This window comes from Zalophus californianus, chromosome 3, assembly GCF_009762305.2.
Source record: "Zalophus californianus isolate mZalCal1 chromosome 3, mZalCal1.pri.v2, whole genome shotgun sequence".
NCBI lineage: Eukaryota > Metazoa > Chordata > Mammalia > Carnivora > Otariidae > Zalophus > Zalophus californianus.
Window position 1 is genome coordinate 190,355,330 of NC_045597.1, and position 16,178 is coordinate 190,371,507.

Genomic DNA, 16,178 nt, shown 5'->3' on the forward strand with positions numbered 1-16,178 from the left:
GAAATGTTGGACTGGAACATTTGCTTAGGTCTCTTTGAATGGATAGTATTATGTGTGTCTTTATAGATTAGTTTCCTTTGAAAATAGTATTAAATGGAGTTGGGAATAGCAGTGCGTCTAACAATGGCTTCTCTTACATTTTTTTTTTCCTGAGCCCAGAAGTAAGGATTTTTTAAAAATAGAACTTATACAAACTACTGTTCCTCTTTGAACCTGGACATTCATGAAGTACAGTGAAAATCGGGAGAATGAGTCAATCCTTTCCTCCAGGAAAAGACAAACAAATCTGAAGAACATTTCTGATATCTCTGCAGAAACCTGGCTCTCGTTCCCTTCCCCCAGTTATGTGTGTGAAGCTGTCATGCGCTCATGGCCCTTGGCCATCTTGTGAATATTGAACTGGGCAAGTGGTTCTTGAGCCTTTTGGCCTCAAGACTCCTTTACTTAAAAATAACTGAGGAATCCTAAAGGGCTTTTGTTTCTGGGGGTTATATCTTTTCTTTTTTAAGTTTTATTTATTTAAGTCCTCTCTACACCGAGAGTGGAACTCGAACTCATGACCATGAGATCAAGCGTCGCATGCTCCTCCGACTGAACCAGCCAAGTGCCCCATCTGTGGGTTATATCTAATTGATACTTAACACGTTAGAAATCAAAACTAAGAAAATTTTGAAATATTCACGTAATTTATTTAAAAGAATAATACACCACCCTATGTGATATTATTACATAAATAACATTTTTATGAAAAACACATTTTCCACAATGAAAGGAAATCTTGAGAACAGTAGGATTGTCTTACTATTTCCAAAGCTCGTTGATACCTGGCTTAATAAAAGAGAGCTAGATTGTCATACCTGCCATCTGCCTTCAGTCTCCTGCGATGCATTGTTTTGATTGAAGTGTATCAAGAACCTCACCTTATATAGGTATTTAGCTGGAAGCGGGAGGAGACTTCTGATAACCATTCAGATCATCGTGGGTGTTCCTTTTGGGTACTCTATCGAAATGCAACGTGTGACCATTGATTGTAGCTTAGGAATGCAGCATGGAATCTGAAAGAGTATCACTCACTGTTTCCTTCTCTGCTCAGTGAAGATCCATGACCTTTCATCCTTCCATGTGACACCATGCCTGTGTCACTTCAAAAACATTGCTTAGGGGTGCCTTGGGTGGCTCATTCGGTGAAGCACCCAACTCTTGGTTTCAACTAAGATCTTGATCTCAGAACTGTGAGATCCAGAGCCCTGCGCTGGGCTCCGTGCTCGGCATGGAGTCAGCTCGAGACTCTCTCCCTTTCCCTCCCTCTCTCTCTCCCTCCACCTCCCCCTGTGTATGTGCATGCTCGCTCTCTCGCTCTCTCTCTCAAATAAATAAATAATTGAAAAAACTTGTTTAACTGAGGTATGCAGCTTTCCTAAAGGTGACACTTTTCATCATATAATATCCAGAAACTGTTTTCATTTATATCACCGCCCATCTTGTCAGGAAAGAACATCAGTATTTGGAAAGTGTCCAGCTCGTGGTGAGAGATACAAGTTGCCAAGATTCTCATCCTCACTAGAAGCTCAGATTATACACTAGCCACAGATACTGTCCACTGTTTTCCCTGCAGTGCTCACGTTGGTCATTTTCAAGAAAATACCTGCCAAGGGCCCAAAACAGAATAGTCATAGTTAATGTCTGACGTAGTCATTCTTTCAAGTAAAAATGGGTCCCACCAAAAAAGTGCTAGTTCAACTTGCAACTCAGACAACTGCAGAGTGTGTTTCTGTGGGACACCCATCCCCTTCCGTGTGTGGCACCAACACTCACGCGTGCTTGCCGTGTCATTACCCGGAAAATTCAGAAGACATGTAGGTACTCAGGGTTGAAATGTTTAAGAATTAATAACTGCCTTTTTTTAAGATTTTATTTATTTATTTGACAGAGAGAGCAGAACCAGGGGGAGCGGCAGAGGGAGAGGGAGAAGCAGGCTTCCCACTGAGTAGGGAGCCCAACCTGGGGCTCGATCCCAGGACCCTGGGGTCATGACCTGAGCCGAAGGCAGATGCTTAACGAACTGAGCCACCCAGGAGCCCCAAGAACATTCTTAAGTGAAACTTTGTTTTTATTTAGAGAGCATGGCAATGAATACTGACAATAGGGACTAGTACAATTTGGTTCCACTGCCTGGGTTTATGCTCTGGAACTAGCAGTTTTAGTCACCATAAAAATAAAATTTCAACTCTGGAAAAGGCAAACCAGTGTCTTGGGATGTTTTGAAAATAGCCCTGAACCTGTGAACCCCTGGATAAGGTATCAGGGACCACACCTTGAGGACTGCCAAGCTAGGTCATGCAAAGAGGAAAAATCCAACATATTGGCCGTGGCAAGTATCAGTTTGTGCTAATGATTATCTAACCTAGACAAAGTATTGTGTGTTAATATATTACATTTCTAAGCACTTATGTACAATTAGAAACTAGAACTTAACTGGAACAAAACCTACTTGGAACAAAAATTTCTGTGATTTTTTTTCCATCATTTAATTATGAAACAAAGAGTCTCCATACTGTTTAAAAAGTCTGTGTAAAATCACAGCGGTGTTGATCGCATTATCTATACTTGGAGGAAAGTAGAGTCGCAAAGCCGTGTGTTTTATTCAGATGCTCTCATTCCGAGATGCCAGTCGTACCATTTCTGCATTTGGGGTTGGCTTTAAGGTCTTGTTAACTGCTTTTGGTACCCCCGTGAACACATCAAGCAAACCCATCTTTCAGCAGACAGCCAAAGGTAACGTCGGGATGGGAGGCAGTGAGAATCAATATAGTAAGAGTATTTTTAGGGACTATTGATGGATGGCTGTATTTTGAGCTTAAGTCCAAGCTCCAGATGCCCCAGAGCTGACTAAGATGAACTCACCATTTACTGAGAACCGTATAGGCCATCACGCACGGAGGGCTCTGGGATGGCCAAGCCAAGACCTCCACACCTTTCCCTCTGCAGTTCTGGGGAGAACTCCTGGGTTGGTCCAGTAGCCTCATGTGGTATTTGGGTGAGGGCTTACTCTCCCCACCCAAGCACCGTGTTAGCCAGTTGATGACCTCCAGGTCCTGGTAACGCAGGACCGTGGATTCGAGGACAAGATTGTACAGCCGCAAATCAATTAATTCTCCGTATCCAGAGAGATGCCGTGCGCCGCGGCACTAATGACCCCACAGCCCTCTCTGAAGGCAGCCCCTAGAAGGTGCAGAAGGTGGGAGCCGCGCTAAGCCGTGCGGCTGTCAGCAAGCTGGAAGCTGCTGTGGGTCTCTGACACGGCTCTCAATTGCTAGCAGGTTTCTCTCATTGCACCTCATTTGCATCTGGGACATCAATTAGCATGTTTGTTGAGGCTAATTGAATGAAACTCAATCATAGCTCTTAATTGCTTGACTATGTGAAAAGAAATCACATTAATGCAGCTAATTAAGTGTACGGCAATAGATGCAACATAATTAGGAGCGAGAGGTAAAAAACAAGGGATGGCAAAGGTGCAGGAGTGGGCTTGCAGGGGGACGCCGTGTACGGTTCCCGAGCCATCGGCATGTTCAGCAACGGGTCCCTTTGCTCCAGCACCTGCTTGGAAAAAATAATCCACACGACGAGCATGGACAACTTGAGAAGAAAAATGCAAATAGGGTTGCAATTACTACTTTTTCAAGCTGTCGAGGGGCAGGAGATGACACCTCTGGGGGGCCTGGCTCTTGAGTGGGCCCCAGGGACTTGTTAAGTGCTGTTTAAAAGTACTTGGCTTTGAATTACCCTCATGCCTTGTTAAAGGGTTTTTTCCCCTTTTATCATCGATCAGCATTTTCTACAAGGAACACGAGAAGGGTAGTATCTGTAACATTTGCATATCAAAATCAAGCTTGCTGTCTTTACTTCACCCAGTGAGGTCCCTACCTCAGACCCGTCGGGCAGCACGTCCCACTTCTGAGGAGGCGACATTGGTTAGTGGTCCTAGCTTTAATTCCTCAAGTACCAAGCTGGGGAGAGATGAAAAGGGGGTTCTTTCAAAAACAGAAAACTCAGCGTCGTTTCTCTTGGGGGAAACTCGAAGCTGCATACTCGCGCGCCTTTGCATTCCACCTGTTTCTGAAGCACCACGTTGAAGGGCTTTTATGGATTAGGAAATGCGTTTTGTAAGGTTTATAAAAATGTTAGTGGCTTGCACTGTAAGAATTGCCAAGTTTATATCCTGGTTTTTTTTAGATCTAGTTCCTCTAAAGTTTCGGTGCCTGACTCAAGCGAGAAAACAGATTCCCTGGCCCACGCTGAGCCAAAGATAAATGTGTTCCCTTGCCGCATTCAAATCCAAAGAGCAGACACTTGGTACAATTTCTACAATAATTTTGAATAAAATATCCTGGTTATTGTATGTTAAAACATGCCTATTAAAAGAGCCCATGCTGAGGCTTTAGTCACTATCTGATTAGCCTCATTTTAGAGCCCATAAGCAATAAATGCTCAATTACACTCCTGTTATTGTATTTTAATTTGTTAAGAATTGGCATTAAAGAAGAAAGTTATAGCAAGTTGATATTTTTGAAAGAGTTACTATGCGAGAATGAATTCATTACGTACAAGTTTTAACTTTGGTGACGAAGCTTAGGTTGGCCTATTTTCGGGGGATATTAATGGAAGTAAGTTAAGTATGTTTAAGAACCTTTTTTTTGGGGGGGCGCCTGGGTGGCTCAGATGGTTAAGCGTCTGCCTTCGGCTCAGGTCATGATCCCAGAGTCCTGGGATCAAGCCCCGCATCGGGCTCCCTGCTGGGCCGGGAGCCTGCTTCTCCCTCTCTCTCTCTCTCTCTCTCTCTCTCTCTCTGACTCTCATGAATAAATAAATAAAAAAAAAAAGAACCTTTTTTTTTTCTGTAAATGACCTTGACCCTCAGCCTTACAGTAGCCAAGGATCACTTCCCTTGTGCTTTTCGTTCACCATCTTCAACACCCCGAGCTCATTCATGAGGCTCCCTGTAATTTTTCCAGTCTGTCTTATCCTTCAATCTAATTTAATGGTAATAACTTTCTGTCTTTGGTCCACATCCTTTCAAAACCGTAACTCTTTCACGGTCGATTATATTTTGGGGAGCTTCCCAAGTATCTTGACTTCCACGTGGAGTCTTGGGTCTGTCAAGATGGCGGAGGCGAACGCCAGCTAGCCTGTCCTGTGGGGTCAGGGTGCATCAGGGCCTTCTGCTCCTGGCTGCCATGCAGCAGATTTGTGGCTTCTGCTCCTGGCTGACAGCAGATTTGTGGACCCCACTATATGTCTCTGGATGATTTATCAACTGCTGACAGAGGCCTGGCCTCCCCACTCCCAGTGAAGAGCTGATCTGTATCTGCCCACCCTTAGGTGCAGCCCCGGATCCTTTCTCCAGTGGTCTCTGGTCCCATGTTCCTCCTGGCTCCAGCCTTGCGTGGCCTTTTGAGCGTTCATTCTGCACCAAGAATTGGCCATTTGAGTTCTATCCTTAGGAAGTCACTAGAGACCCTGTAGCGTCTTTTCCTCCTGGGCTGGTGATTTTCGAATCTTCTAGAGTTGTGTGTTTCTCCATCAGAACGTCTCCCCCACCGTGGCCACTCACATTCTGGAGTTTCTCTTTCCGCCCTCCTCTGCTGCTGAGAATTCCTGCACGCTCTCTCCTGAGTCTGGGTTGGATCCCATGTGACCCACCCTCCTAAGTGCTTATATAGCGGGGTAAAGTCTCCGCCTTTGATGGCAGAGAGAAGACACCTCTTCTTACACTCTCCATCCTGAGGTCCCACATTTGGGTTCCTTCCCCTGTGTTGGAATCTTGTGCTTCTGCTTCCTTTTTGTATCGTTGCTTCTGTCAGCAGTCGTCCTGCTGTTTGATGAACCCGAAATTGATTCCCAACCCCTTCACCTGCTGGAATGTGAACGTTGTCCCACAATTAAAAGATCCTCAGCCTACTTCCCATCTCGGCTTCCCTGCCACTCTCTTGGCCCCCTCAGTCTTCCTTGATACACTAAGGCGGACCTTCCTCATCCCACAGGCTGGGGCTTCTGTCCCTTGCACTTTGCTTCTAGAACTTTCTCTGGCTCTCTCTGCATCTCTTGACTGTTGGTTAGCAGTTACAAGCAAACAGCTCACTTTTCCAGCCTCCCTGGGTCCCTTGCAGCCCACAGTCTGGTTCATTTGGCAGTTCTGAAATTACATGGACTAAGAACTTAATTGTTTATACTAACTACACATTTATTGGCTTTTTTCCTTTGTGTTCTAAAAGGAATCTACCAATATTCTGCCAAGGAAGGAATGTGTTTATTTCATTTCATGCTTAGTCTTAAAACACTTGAGAGGTTATTTACCCAAGAGTGTTTTAGAATACGTCCTTTCTTAATGTGTGAGGTTGATTTAATATGTCTACAGAGACAAGAAGGCACCTTGCCCAAAAATTGCATTTGGAGGTCCAGTAATTCCTAATTCACCAGTAGGCCCCTTACCCTGGCTGTCATTTGCCTCCTCCATTCCCCCACCTGGCAACCAATCCTTGGGTGTTGTTTTACTCCACACTTAAATGTTGTCAGGTGACCTCCACCGAGACCATCACTGTCTTAGCTTCCCCATGGTTCCCTGTTAGCTGCTGGTCATTCACCTCCAGCATGAAGAGAACAGCAAGATACTTTTTCTGGGTACAGTGAACCACTTGGAGAAACACAATGCTTGAGTACCAGACTTATTCAATGTTCTTTCTTTTTCACACATCCAGCTATTACACATCCATCCATGAGCTCCATCTTTTCTCAACACCATATCACCAACCTCTCGGACATTTTCCTGGTCCTTAGTGAAATGCTTGACCTTTTACTTAGTTTCCATCTGAGCTCCCACCAGACAGCCTCATTCTTGTCTAGGCGCTTAGTAGTATTGGCGTCTGAGACAGAACAGTTGTTACAAAATAGTTTCCTATTGCATGGAATTTTACCTGAAACTTAGAGGAAGATCCTGGGGTCCTAGTGTGCCATGTAATAAGCAGCAGTTTAAAAAAATATGATTTCATATGGATACTTATTTTCTCCAGCTGGTGTGTCATCCCCCCGTTGGAAGCATTTCCTGTGTCTCCTTGTATTTCCAGGGTCTGGGCTAGTTCAGGACACAGAGGCTGTGATTTCAGTATATTGATGAGGCCACCATACTTGACAGATCAAAACACCTCATTATTTTTAAAGTGCTTGCCACAGTGGAAGGGTCATAGGATTGCAACTTGTGGTGTCTGATAGAACCTTGTGTCCTAGATTGTACGAGGTCTTCTTTTTAATCTCTCTTGGATGTTTAACATTTTGAACAGGATTACATGCAGAACGTTCATGGTAAAGAGATTGATCTTCTGAGAACCACTGTGAAAGTCCCAGGGAAGAGGCCACCCCGAGCCACGTCGGCCTGCGCGCCCATCTCCAGCCCTAAAACTAACGGCCTGTCCAAGGACATGAGCAGTTTACACATCTCACCAAATTCAGGTAAGCTTACGGCAGACCCACACAAGAATCCAGTGTGACGGCAGCGGTAGATGCGGCTGGTTGCAGGACAGTGTGGAGCCTCGGAGGTGAAGTGAGGTTGGAACCATTAACATTGTAGGTTAAGGTTTAGAAACCTCCTCTCTTCTGCGGGTGGTCATTTCCCCTCTGCCTGTGGTTCCGGGACCGCCTGCCAGCATGGCACCTATCTTGAGTCACGGTCTCAAACCAACCACATGGTCTTCCCAGAGCTGTGTAGTTGGAAGTAGAGTTTTGCATATGATTGAGGATTTAAGGGCCATCTAAAGTATGTAAATGACTTGTGAAAGGATCACGGGCTGGTGTGTATCTGTAGTGACCAAGTGGTGGATGAAAGCGGAAGAGCTATTTAGAGCAAGATGGAAAGGAAACCGTCAGACCTCAACTTTAAATTCTCTCGGTTTTATATTGTAACTTTTATGTCATTCTTTGACAGAACTTTAGTTTTCTTTTTCTTTTGAAAGGAGAATTTGCTCTTTAATTCAGGATCAGAGAAAAGTGTTTTCTCAAATCTAGATGTGTTTAGAAATTTCTGGCCATTGGCGTGCAATTGCAGGCCATTCAAAACGTCATGGTTCATTTTTGTGAAAGAATCTTTGCAAATGGTTGCCCTCTGGCTTTGACCTTGGAGTGATTACTTATCAGAGAAAAGGCCTGAGTCCTCCTTCTAACACACTTCGACACACGGATTTGTTTTCTCCAGCAAAAAGTCCCTTTCTTCTCTCTGACATACATCACACGCAGCATTGGTTGGTGAAAGCAGGGTAGTAGAAAGGGGCCAGAATTGGGGTCCACTGGGGCTCTACTGCATGATACCAAGTGGCGTTGGACCACTAACTCGGTCAGTTAGGCCGATCTTGCCTGACCTGCCTACCTCACAGAGATGTGATGACAGGTAAAATAACACATATGACAGTTTTGGGAAACTCATAAAGTATAATACAAAATCAGCTGTTATTAAAAATCCAAAGAAAACTGGGCTTTCTGCTAAGGGAGACATCAGTTCATTCCAGAGTGGTGATAAGGTCTCCTATGACCTGCTGACCTTCCTTCCAAGACATACATCAAATTTCTCTTTTCAGGATGGTTTTGCTAATTCTGGGATAGGAAGAGAGAAAAGAAGTGCCCAAGGTGCAGTGGGGGGGGGGGGGGAGTTCTGTATTGAATGAAAAGCTGATGTCTTCAATACTTTCTATTTATTAATTTATTCAAAAAATATTTAGTGAACACCTGTCCTGTGCCAGGAACTGTGTATGCTATGGATGTGGAGACCCTGATCTCCAGACCTTATACACAAGGCTGTCACCTTAAAACCAGCTGATTTTCCACTTCTCCTTCTAACCCACCATGCCAAATCCATCCATTTATTTATTCACGTCAATAAACATTTATGACATTTCTGATGTATGCCCATGGTCCTGGGCCCTGGGGACACGGAAGATTAAGACACCATCTCTACTCTCGAGAATCTCACCCTCTGGTGGGGAAGAAAGGCCAGCAGACAGGTAAAGGCAGGGCCTTGCAGCAGGCCATGGTACGAATACATGAGGGGCCTGAAGGCCCAGGGGTGATGAGTCTGGTCTCCCCTAGGAGGTGGGGCAAGGCTCAGGGCTCGGGGGGTGCCTGTGCTGGGTGTAAAGAAAGGATGGGAGTCCGCCAGGCACGAGAATGAGGGAAGAGCCTCAGTGATTTGAAGGAGTTTTGCATATGTAATGTTTGGAGTTTGAGTTTTTTAATCTTGAGACTTGTGTTCTTTGGTGCTGAACTGCCCCTGGTTTCCCTCAGGAAAATGTAACGTTTGGTAAAGAGAAAATACAAACTGCCACGTAACCTTATCATATGCGTGGAGTAGTTCATGTCCTGGGCCTCAGCTAAAGGAACATTCCTTTAGCGCCCATTTCTTTCTCTTGAACGCCCTCGCATTGGGTGGATGGGAGGGTTTGGGGCAGTGCCGGAATCCCTTTCCCTGCTCCCACGCTCAGCTGATTACAGCACATTCTTCCAACCCTCAGCCAAGTTAATTCCTCTTAAAGGGAGCCTGCTGGATTTTTCATCTTCTTTAGATCACAAGTAGGGAAACGGAGGTATGACTACAGGAGCACAGTGCCACTTTGGGGAAAGAAAGTGCCTCGTGGTTGTGGAGGTGCTCAGGGACATGGCATCCTCATCTCTGCGTGCAGGTGACATCATGGCCTGGTGGCCCCCCTGTCCGCTTGTCCGTAGGTGCTCACTCACATGAAGAATTCCAACCCAGCAAATTTAAGCTGAAGTACGTTGATGTTATTTTAAGTGGTGGACTTAGACCTAAAACTAGGTAATATTTTAGCTATTTTAGAGCTGTTTGCCAAATGCTACTTAACTGTATTTTTCTTTCTCAGCTCATTTGAATTCTGCTGTTTTGTTCTAGAGGTCTAAGTTAACATGGAGATGTGTGTTTCTTTTTACGCTTTTCCTTTTTATTTGTTTTCTTATCTCAGTTACTGGACTAGATCAATGTTTTGTGCCTTCCCTTCTAGTAACTTGTTCATTTACATAGACATGATAACGTGCATGTACCTAAATCCTTGTGTATAACACTTAACCACTGTCTTAGAATAAATGTCCGTAAGTGAAGTGACTCAGTCAGTGGATGTAAACGTTTATAAGATTCTTGGTACACATCTCCAAATTAATTCCTACAAGGGTTTTGTTATGCAAATACCCTCCCATCTCTAAAGTGAGCACCCATTTCACCCACACACGCTTGCTAGCATTGCTGTTAGTTTTTGGAATCTATACTAAAAATACCTTGTGTTTTGTTTATTTGGATTTCTTCAGTTAATGCTAAAGTTGACCATCTCCTGCTTGTTGATGACAGGTATTTCTCACATTGCAACTATTTAGATGTATCTTTTCCCATTTTTGTACTAGGGGTGTTTATCTTTTTCTTATTGGTATATAAGAACTCTTTATATGTGAAGGATGTTAACACTTTATAATATGTTCTGCAGGTATTTTCCCAGTTTATTATTTGCTTTTTAAATTTTATGGTCTTATTTACATGTAGAGGTTTTTCCCTTTTTCATATGTAATCAAGAATATATACGTATAATGAAATCATAAGTCTTCTGCAGTTTCTACGTTAGATATTTGGAAGGCCTTTAATAATCCTGAAAACAGATCACAATTCACATATATGTGTTTCTGAGTTTTACAATTTTATTATTGTTTCTTTCTTAAGAATATTTAGCCTTTAATCTACCTTTAATTTGTTTGGGTCAATTATGCACAATAGGAAATCTAATTAAACTCCTTTTTCAAATAGATTACTAATTGTTCTTTCCCTGTCGAACTGTTTACTTATGACTGTGTGTGTCACCTTTATTATACAACTAACTCATTTAATCAAAATCACTGTGTTTCTGGGCTTGAGAATCTATTCAGTTGACCTACTGTCTCCACATTGTGTTACCGTATATGGATTTACCGCAGGGTCTCAGATTTCTGGTTCAGTTTATATCTGGTGGTAATATTATTCTCTTTTTCTTGTTGTTCTTGGCTGTGGCCACTCATTTATTTTTTCCAGTAAACTTCAGAGTAACTTGAAATCTCCTTCCCCCAAAAAATAAATCACATTGTGACTAATTGGCAGTGCTTTTAATCTATCAGTTAATTGTGGAGGAACTAACATCTTTACTGTATTGAGTTTCTTGTCATGGAACACAAGTCTTGCCCAATTTATTCAAACCTAATATATATATTCCTCAGTAAAATTTTAACACTTTTCTTCATTTAGATGTATTGTGCCGATCCATTCTGTTTATAATTTTTGATGAAATGTGAGGCTAATCTTTTTTGGGAGAGGGGCCGGGGGAGAAGGGGGCTGTCTATTATCTCATCTACTTTGCAAGAAATAAGAAAGCTCGTGATTTTTATATTTTTTATATCCGGTCATCGTACTGAACTCTTGTTAGTGGGAATATTTCTTCAGATGTTTCTCTTGATTTTCCAGTATATGATCATAATGCATCTCACATTTCAAATATGACAGTATCTAATTGTATGTCAGTGTTGACTTTTGGATACCTTACTGCTTTGCTTCTTGTACTGCTCATGAACCATCATTACCGGGTCGGCTGTATGTATGCCCAGCCCCGATTAGTGCTCTGGAGTTTCGGGGGCGGTATGAGGTTCTCCCTTCAGGGGCCTTGCTTCACCAGTCTTGGAATGTTGACTACATTTCATACACTGAAATGCTAGAAATGTGAGGTTTTGCCCTGGGCTTGGGGAAGAGGAGGAAAAACACGTTGTCCAAGTAGCTGCCTTGTGTACTGATAACTGAGCCCGGGTCTCCCTTTGGGGCCCACAAGTTATGCAGAGCAGAAGAGCTGCAGTGAAGGTGGGGTGGCCCCACGCTCCATCGGGCAGCTGTGACAGGCAGGCACGGCAAGCTGAGGGACGCATTCAGGAGGAGCTGGCCATTGGCTTCCCCGCCTCCAATCCCATGTGGGTGCTGATGCTTGAAAGAGAAGGGAGCAGCTTGGGGAGCTCAGACCTCCACACAGAGAGACAAAAAGAAATAGCAAGGAAAGGCAGTTCTGAGCGTGAGGGACATCACTAAAGTGCACCAGCCTGCCCACGAGCCCTGCACTGTTGATGTAAACCAAACCTCCCCATCAGCATGGACCACGCTCCTTCCAAAGGCTGCAGGGCCAGCCCCTGCGTCCGCCTGATGGACCTGCAGGCACTCATTCACAAATACGCTGCCAAGACGTTTGTGGAAACCAACAGTAAAAATGAGAGGAACAAAGATATCACTGATCCTACAAGAAAGAGTGAGAGGTGGGGAAGGAGGAAGACTTAAGAGGCTAATTATTGTGTTCATAAAATGAAACGAAGGTTACACGAAAAACCTGGGGAGAAAGAGTCCTTGAAAATTAAAGAAAAATTGTTTAAAAAAATTTTTTAAAAAAATTTTAAATTCAGTAGCTAGGTTCAATGCTATAAAGAACACGGCCAAAGATACTGTTGGTGATCATACCTGTGACAAAGCAAAGCATGCTGGAGGTGATGAAGGACATGGCTGATGTCTTCCCATCCAAAGAGCCCAGTGTCAAGTTCAGGGGAGAGGAGGCTCTGGAAACACAGACAGAATCCCAAAAAGCATCCCAGGAAAGAGGAGAGCATGCTTACCCACCGAGAGGGAACTCTTCCGGCCTGTGGACTTCAGAGCAAACACCACATGCTAAAAGACAATGGAAGAATGCCTTTCTAAGGACAAATCATTTTGAACCCACGAGTCTATGCACGGCCTAACTTACTATCAATCAAGTATGAAGGTAGGAAAAAAAAAATTTTTTTTTTTTTAGGTGATGTACAAGGATGCAGAAACAAACAACTTTTTGAAAAATTTACTTAAGCATCTACTCCAGCAAGAAAGAGGAGGAAGAAGAAGAATCCGGGGGATATTTATTCAGGCCTGGTTCAGTTACCCCTTCTTCCAAGGTCACTCACTCAGGATGTCCATGGGGGTATCTGCCACAAATCTGCCGCTCCCCCCTGCTTTGGCTTGGAACCTGCATCGCCATTCTAATCAGAAGCCACATTTTAGGGGCACCTGGGTGGCTCAGTCGTTAAGCATCTGCCTTCGGCTCAGGTCGTGATCCCAGGGTCCTGGGATCGAGCCCCACATCGGGCTCCCTGCTCGGCGGGAAGCCTGCTTCTCCCTCTCCCACTCCCCCTGCTTGTGTTCCCTCTCTCGCTGTGTCTCTCTCTGTCAAGTAAATAAATAAATAACCTTAAAAAAAAAAAAGGCCCCATTTTAGGGAATCCACCCGGTTGTAATTTCAGGCATAGTTGTGGAGAAGACAGTCAGATGTCCCACAGTATCTTCTGACATGAGTTGTCAGCCAGGCTGGTTTAGTAGAATTGTATCCACCCATGATGGAATGCGGAGTTGTGTCAGGTCTGAACATTATGCTGACATTTAAGTAACAGGAAAACGTATTGGTCCACAGAAGGGCCTTGAGGGGCAGAAACCCTAAATTGAATCCCACCTTCCCCATCTTAGGACCTTGTGTGGATGAACATCCGCATCCTCCTCGCTACGGTGGCCCGATGTATCTACCTCACTCTTGGGAGTGCGTCTTTGCAAAGCCCGGCGGCCCAGGGCAAGTTTCTGGATTCTATCGGGAATCCATCGTTTTAGTTGTGCTTGTCACTGGTGAAGAAAAGCAAGCAAGAGGGGACGGAAATTTTGCATGAATTGTTTTCATGCCAGGCACTGTTGTTTCTGTCGCCTGTGTGCGGCCCTCGCGGGTCAGACACAATAAACCCTCCCCCCCACACAGCCTTCCCTCTGCAGTGGTGGGAGCGGCGGGCAGAGAGGCACTTGGCAGGACCAACTGGGGTCTCTGTGGGCACCGGGCTCCCGGTCCGTGTCCCCCCGACTCTTTATTCCCCAACTGCCCCATTTTGTTCTGAGATGCCAGATACCTCCCTGTCCCGAAAGTGTGTCTTTGTTGGGTATTCGGAACGGTGGCTGTGTTTTTATCCTCAGCAGAGCCATGCGTAGGTCTTTGTAGCGGGAAGCCTTGCCCCCTCCTCTCCCTCCCTGCGCTTCGGGCCCCCAGCGGTTTCAAAATATTAAAGCCGCCGGGAGGGTTGAGGCTGATTTTCCGGGGGTGGGGGCGGGGATCTCGATGTGTTTTGAGTATTGAACTGCCGTTGACATCTAAAGTCTCAACCATGCTGTTTTCCTCCACACTTCAGTAATCAGGACATCCAGCAAACCCATAAAAAACCAAACTAATAGCATGAATATTCAGTGACCTAGAATACTAATTATTGTCATGAATATTAATGTGATCGGACTTGCTTTTTCCTCTCCTCTTTCTCTCCCATCCTGTTTCTCCCTCTCTCCCTCTCTCTTTTTTTCCACTTAGCCGGCTCTAAAGATGGGTCATAATGAGAGCATTTAAGAGGGAGCGCGCTCTCCGCCGTGACAGGGACTGGGGTAATAAGGAGAGCTTGATTAACGCGGTGCACTTGGGGGAGAGATGAGAGGCTTCACGTGGGCCTGTTCGGGGGAGGCAATGAGACACCAGCGGCTCTGTTGCTGCTCCCGGAGATTAATGAGGCCTAAGAGTGCATTAGGAACAGTGACAAAGGTTTGATCTAATGGGCTCAGCCATTTTTCCTTTGAGTGACAGACGCACAGAAGTAATTGGCTGTGCAGAATGGCAGCTCATTGGCGGTACTTAAGGATACATTATCCCCGTTGTGTGGCCCGCAGAGGCTGTTTATCAAAACTGCTCACACTGCAGACGCCGAGCCGCTAAGCTGCTGTTACAGTGGTAATAGCTATTAAAAAATAAATAAATAAATAACACAACATCAAAACTGGATCCGTTGTTGTCTCCTAGAAACAAAGTTTTTCTTTGTTTAGTTTCAAAAGGTCTAGAAAACACTTTAATAACTCCGGAGTCTGTTCTGGGCACGGAATGAGACGTGTGGCTCACGTGTGTCTCCTGGGTTGTGGGCCGCTTGGCAGGGGACCCCGCCACCCCGGGCCTTGCTTCTCACTGCATTTCTGCCTCGGTCACCCCCTCCTGTTGCACACTTCGCACACTTCGGACTTTGCCACGTTAATCCTCTGCGTCATAGATTGGGGGCTCCTGCTAAACACCCTTCTAGCCACTCGGTAGAACACTTGCAAATTCTCTGGGTGAGAATTATTTTGCTGAAAAAGGATCAGAAATCAGTATCCCGTGATAATCTGCTTCCGCGAACCAGGGTCTACTTGGAGTCGTTTTGATGGCTATTTAATAACTTACTATTTTTAGGGAAAGGAAGAAACATTTTGGGGGGTTTCTTTCAGACCCACAACGTCAGGAAGTTCGCTACATCTGAAACTAAAAGACACTAAAGTTACTATTCTTTAGAAGACTTGTGACGTCTTCAACTTTTGTGAGAAACGCATTCTTACTGCTCTGCTGCTTCTGTGTTTCTGTGTTTCTCCCACTGAGGTTTAGGCAGATTTCTGTTCTGTTGTTTCCATCCTGAAACTGTGAGCTCTTTGAGGTGGAGACCATTACTTCCCTTTCTTTGTTACCCTCTCCTAGTTTTGTGACCTCACAATTATTTTATCATTAAGTCAGTGCTACTGAGCATCGCCCCCCCCAAGTGAAATTGTAAGGGATGACCGTTGAGGGTAAGCACTGTTTGCTTCCCTCCGACGCAGCACTCCGTGGGCAGGACCGTTGGGGAAGAGTTCAGGGATAAATCAGAAGCCTGCTTTCCAGTTTAAGGAAACCTTCAACTATTTGAATCCTAAGTGTGTTCTTTTCTGTAAAGACTGACAAAAGCATCTTGATCTTGATGATTTCCGTTTAAAACACTAAGGACACTGAGCTATCTGTCACTGTGGGGACAGACATCCAGGTTAAGTAAATAAAAGTTGCCTTAGAAACTTTGTTCCCCCTTTCAGAAACGTACTTGGTGAAGAGTAGTGTTTCAGCTGTTCACGCGATGCTTTCAGGACCAGCAAATGGTCGGCATGGGAAGAGCTAGAGGAGAGACAGGGGCCCTGAGAGGACCTCGGCCTTCAGGAGAACGGCTGAGTGCCGTCCCGGGCCTCGGGAAAGAGCCATTCTGTG

General features: G+C 44.8%; 1 protein-coding gene across 11 annotated transcripts in view; it reads left to right on the plus strand.

Moving 5' to 3' along the window:
* AGAP1 (ArfGAP with GTPase domain, ankyrin repeat and PH domain 1) overlaps positions 1 to 16,178 on the plus strand; it is a 527,767-nt gene that overhangs the window by 341,902 nt on the left and 169,687 nt on the right. For all 11 annotated transcript variants that reach the window (XM_027588845.2, XM_027588846.2, XM_027588847.2 and 8 more), the window contains one exon: positions 7,338 to 7,506. In XM_027588845.2, the coding sequence (XP_027444646.1) occupies positions 7,338 to 7,506 (169 nt within the window). The remainder of the gene's footprint in view (positions 1 to 7,337; positions 7,507 to 16,178) is intronic.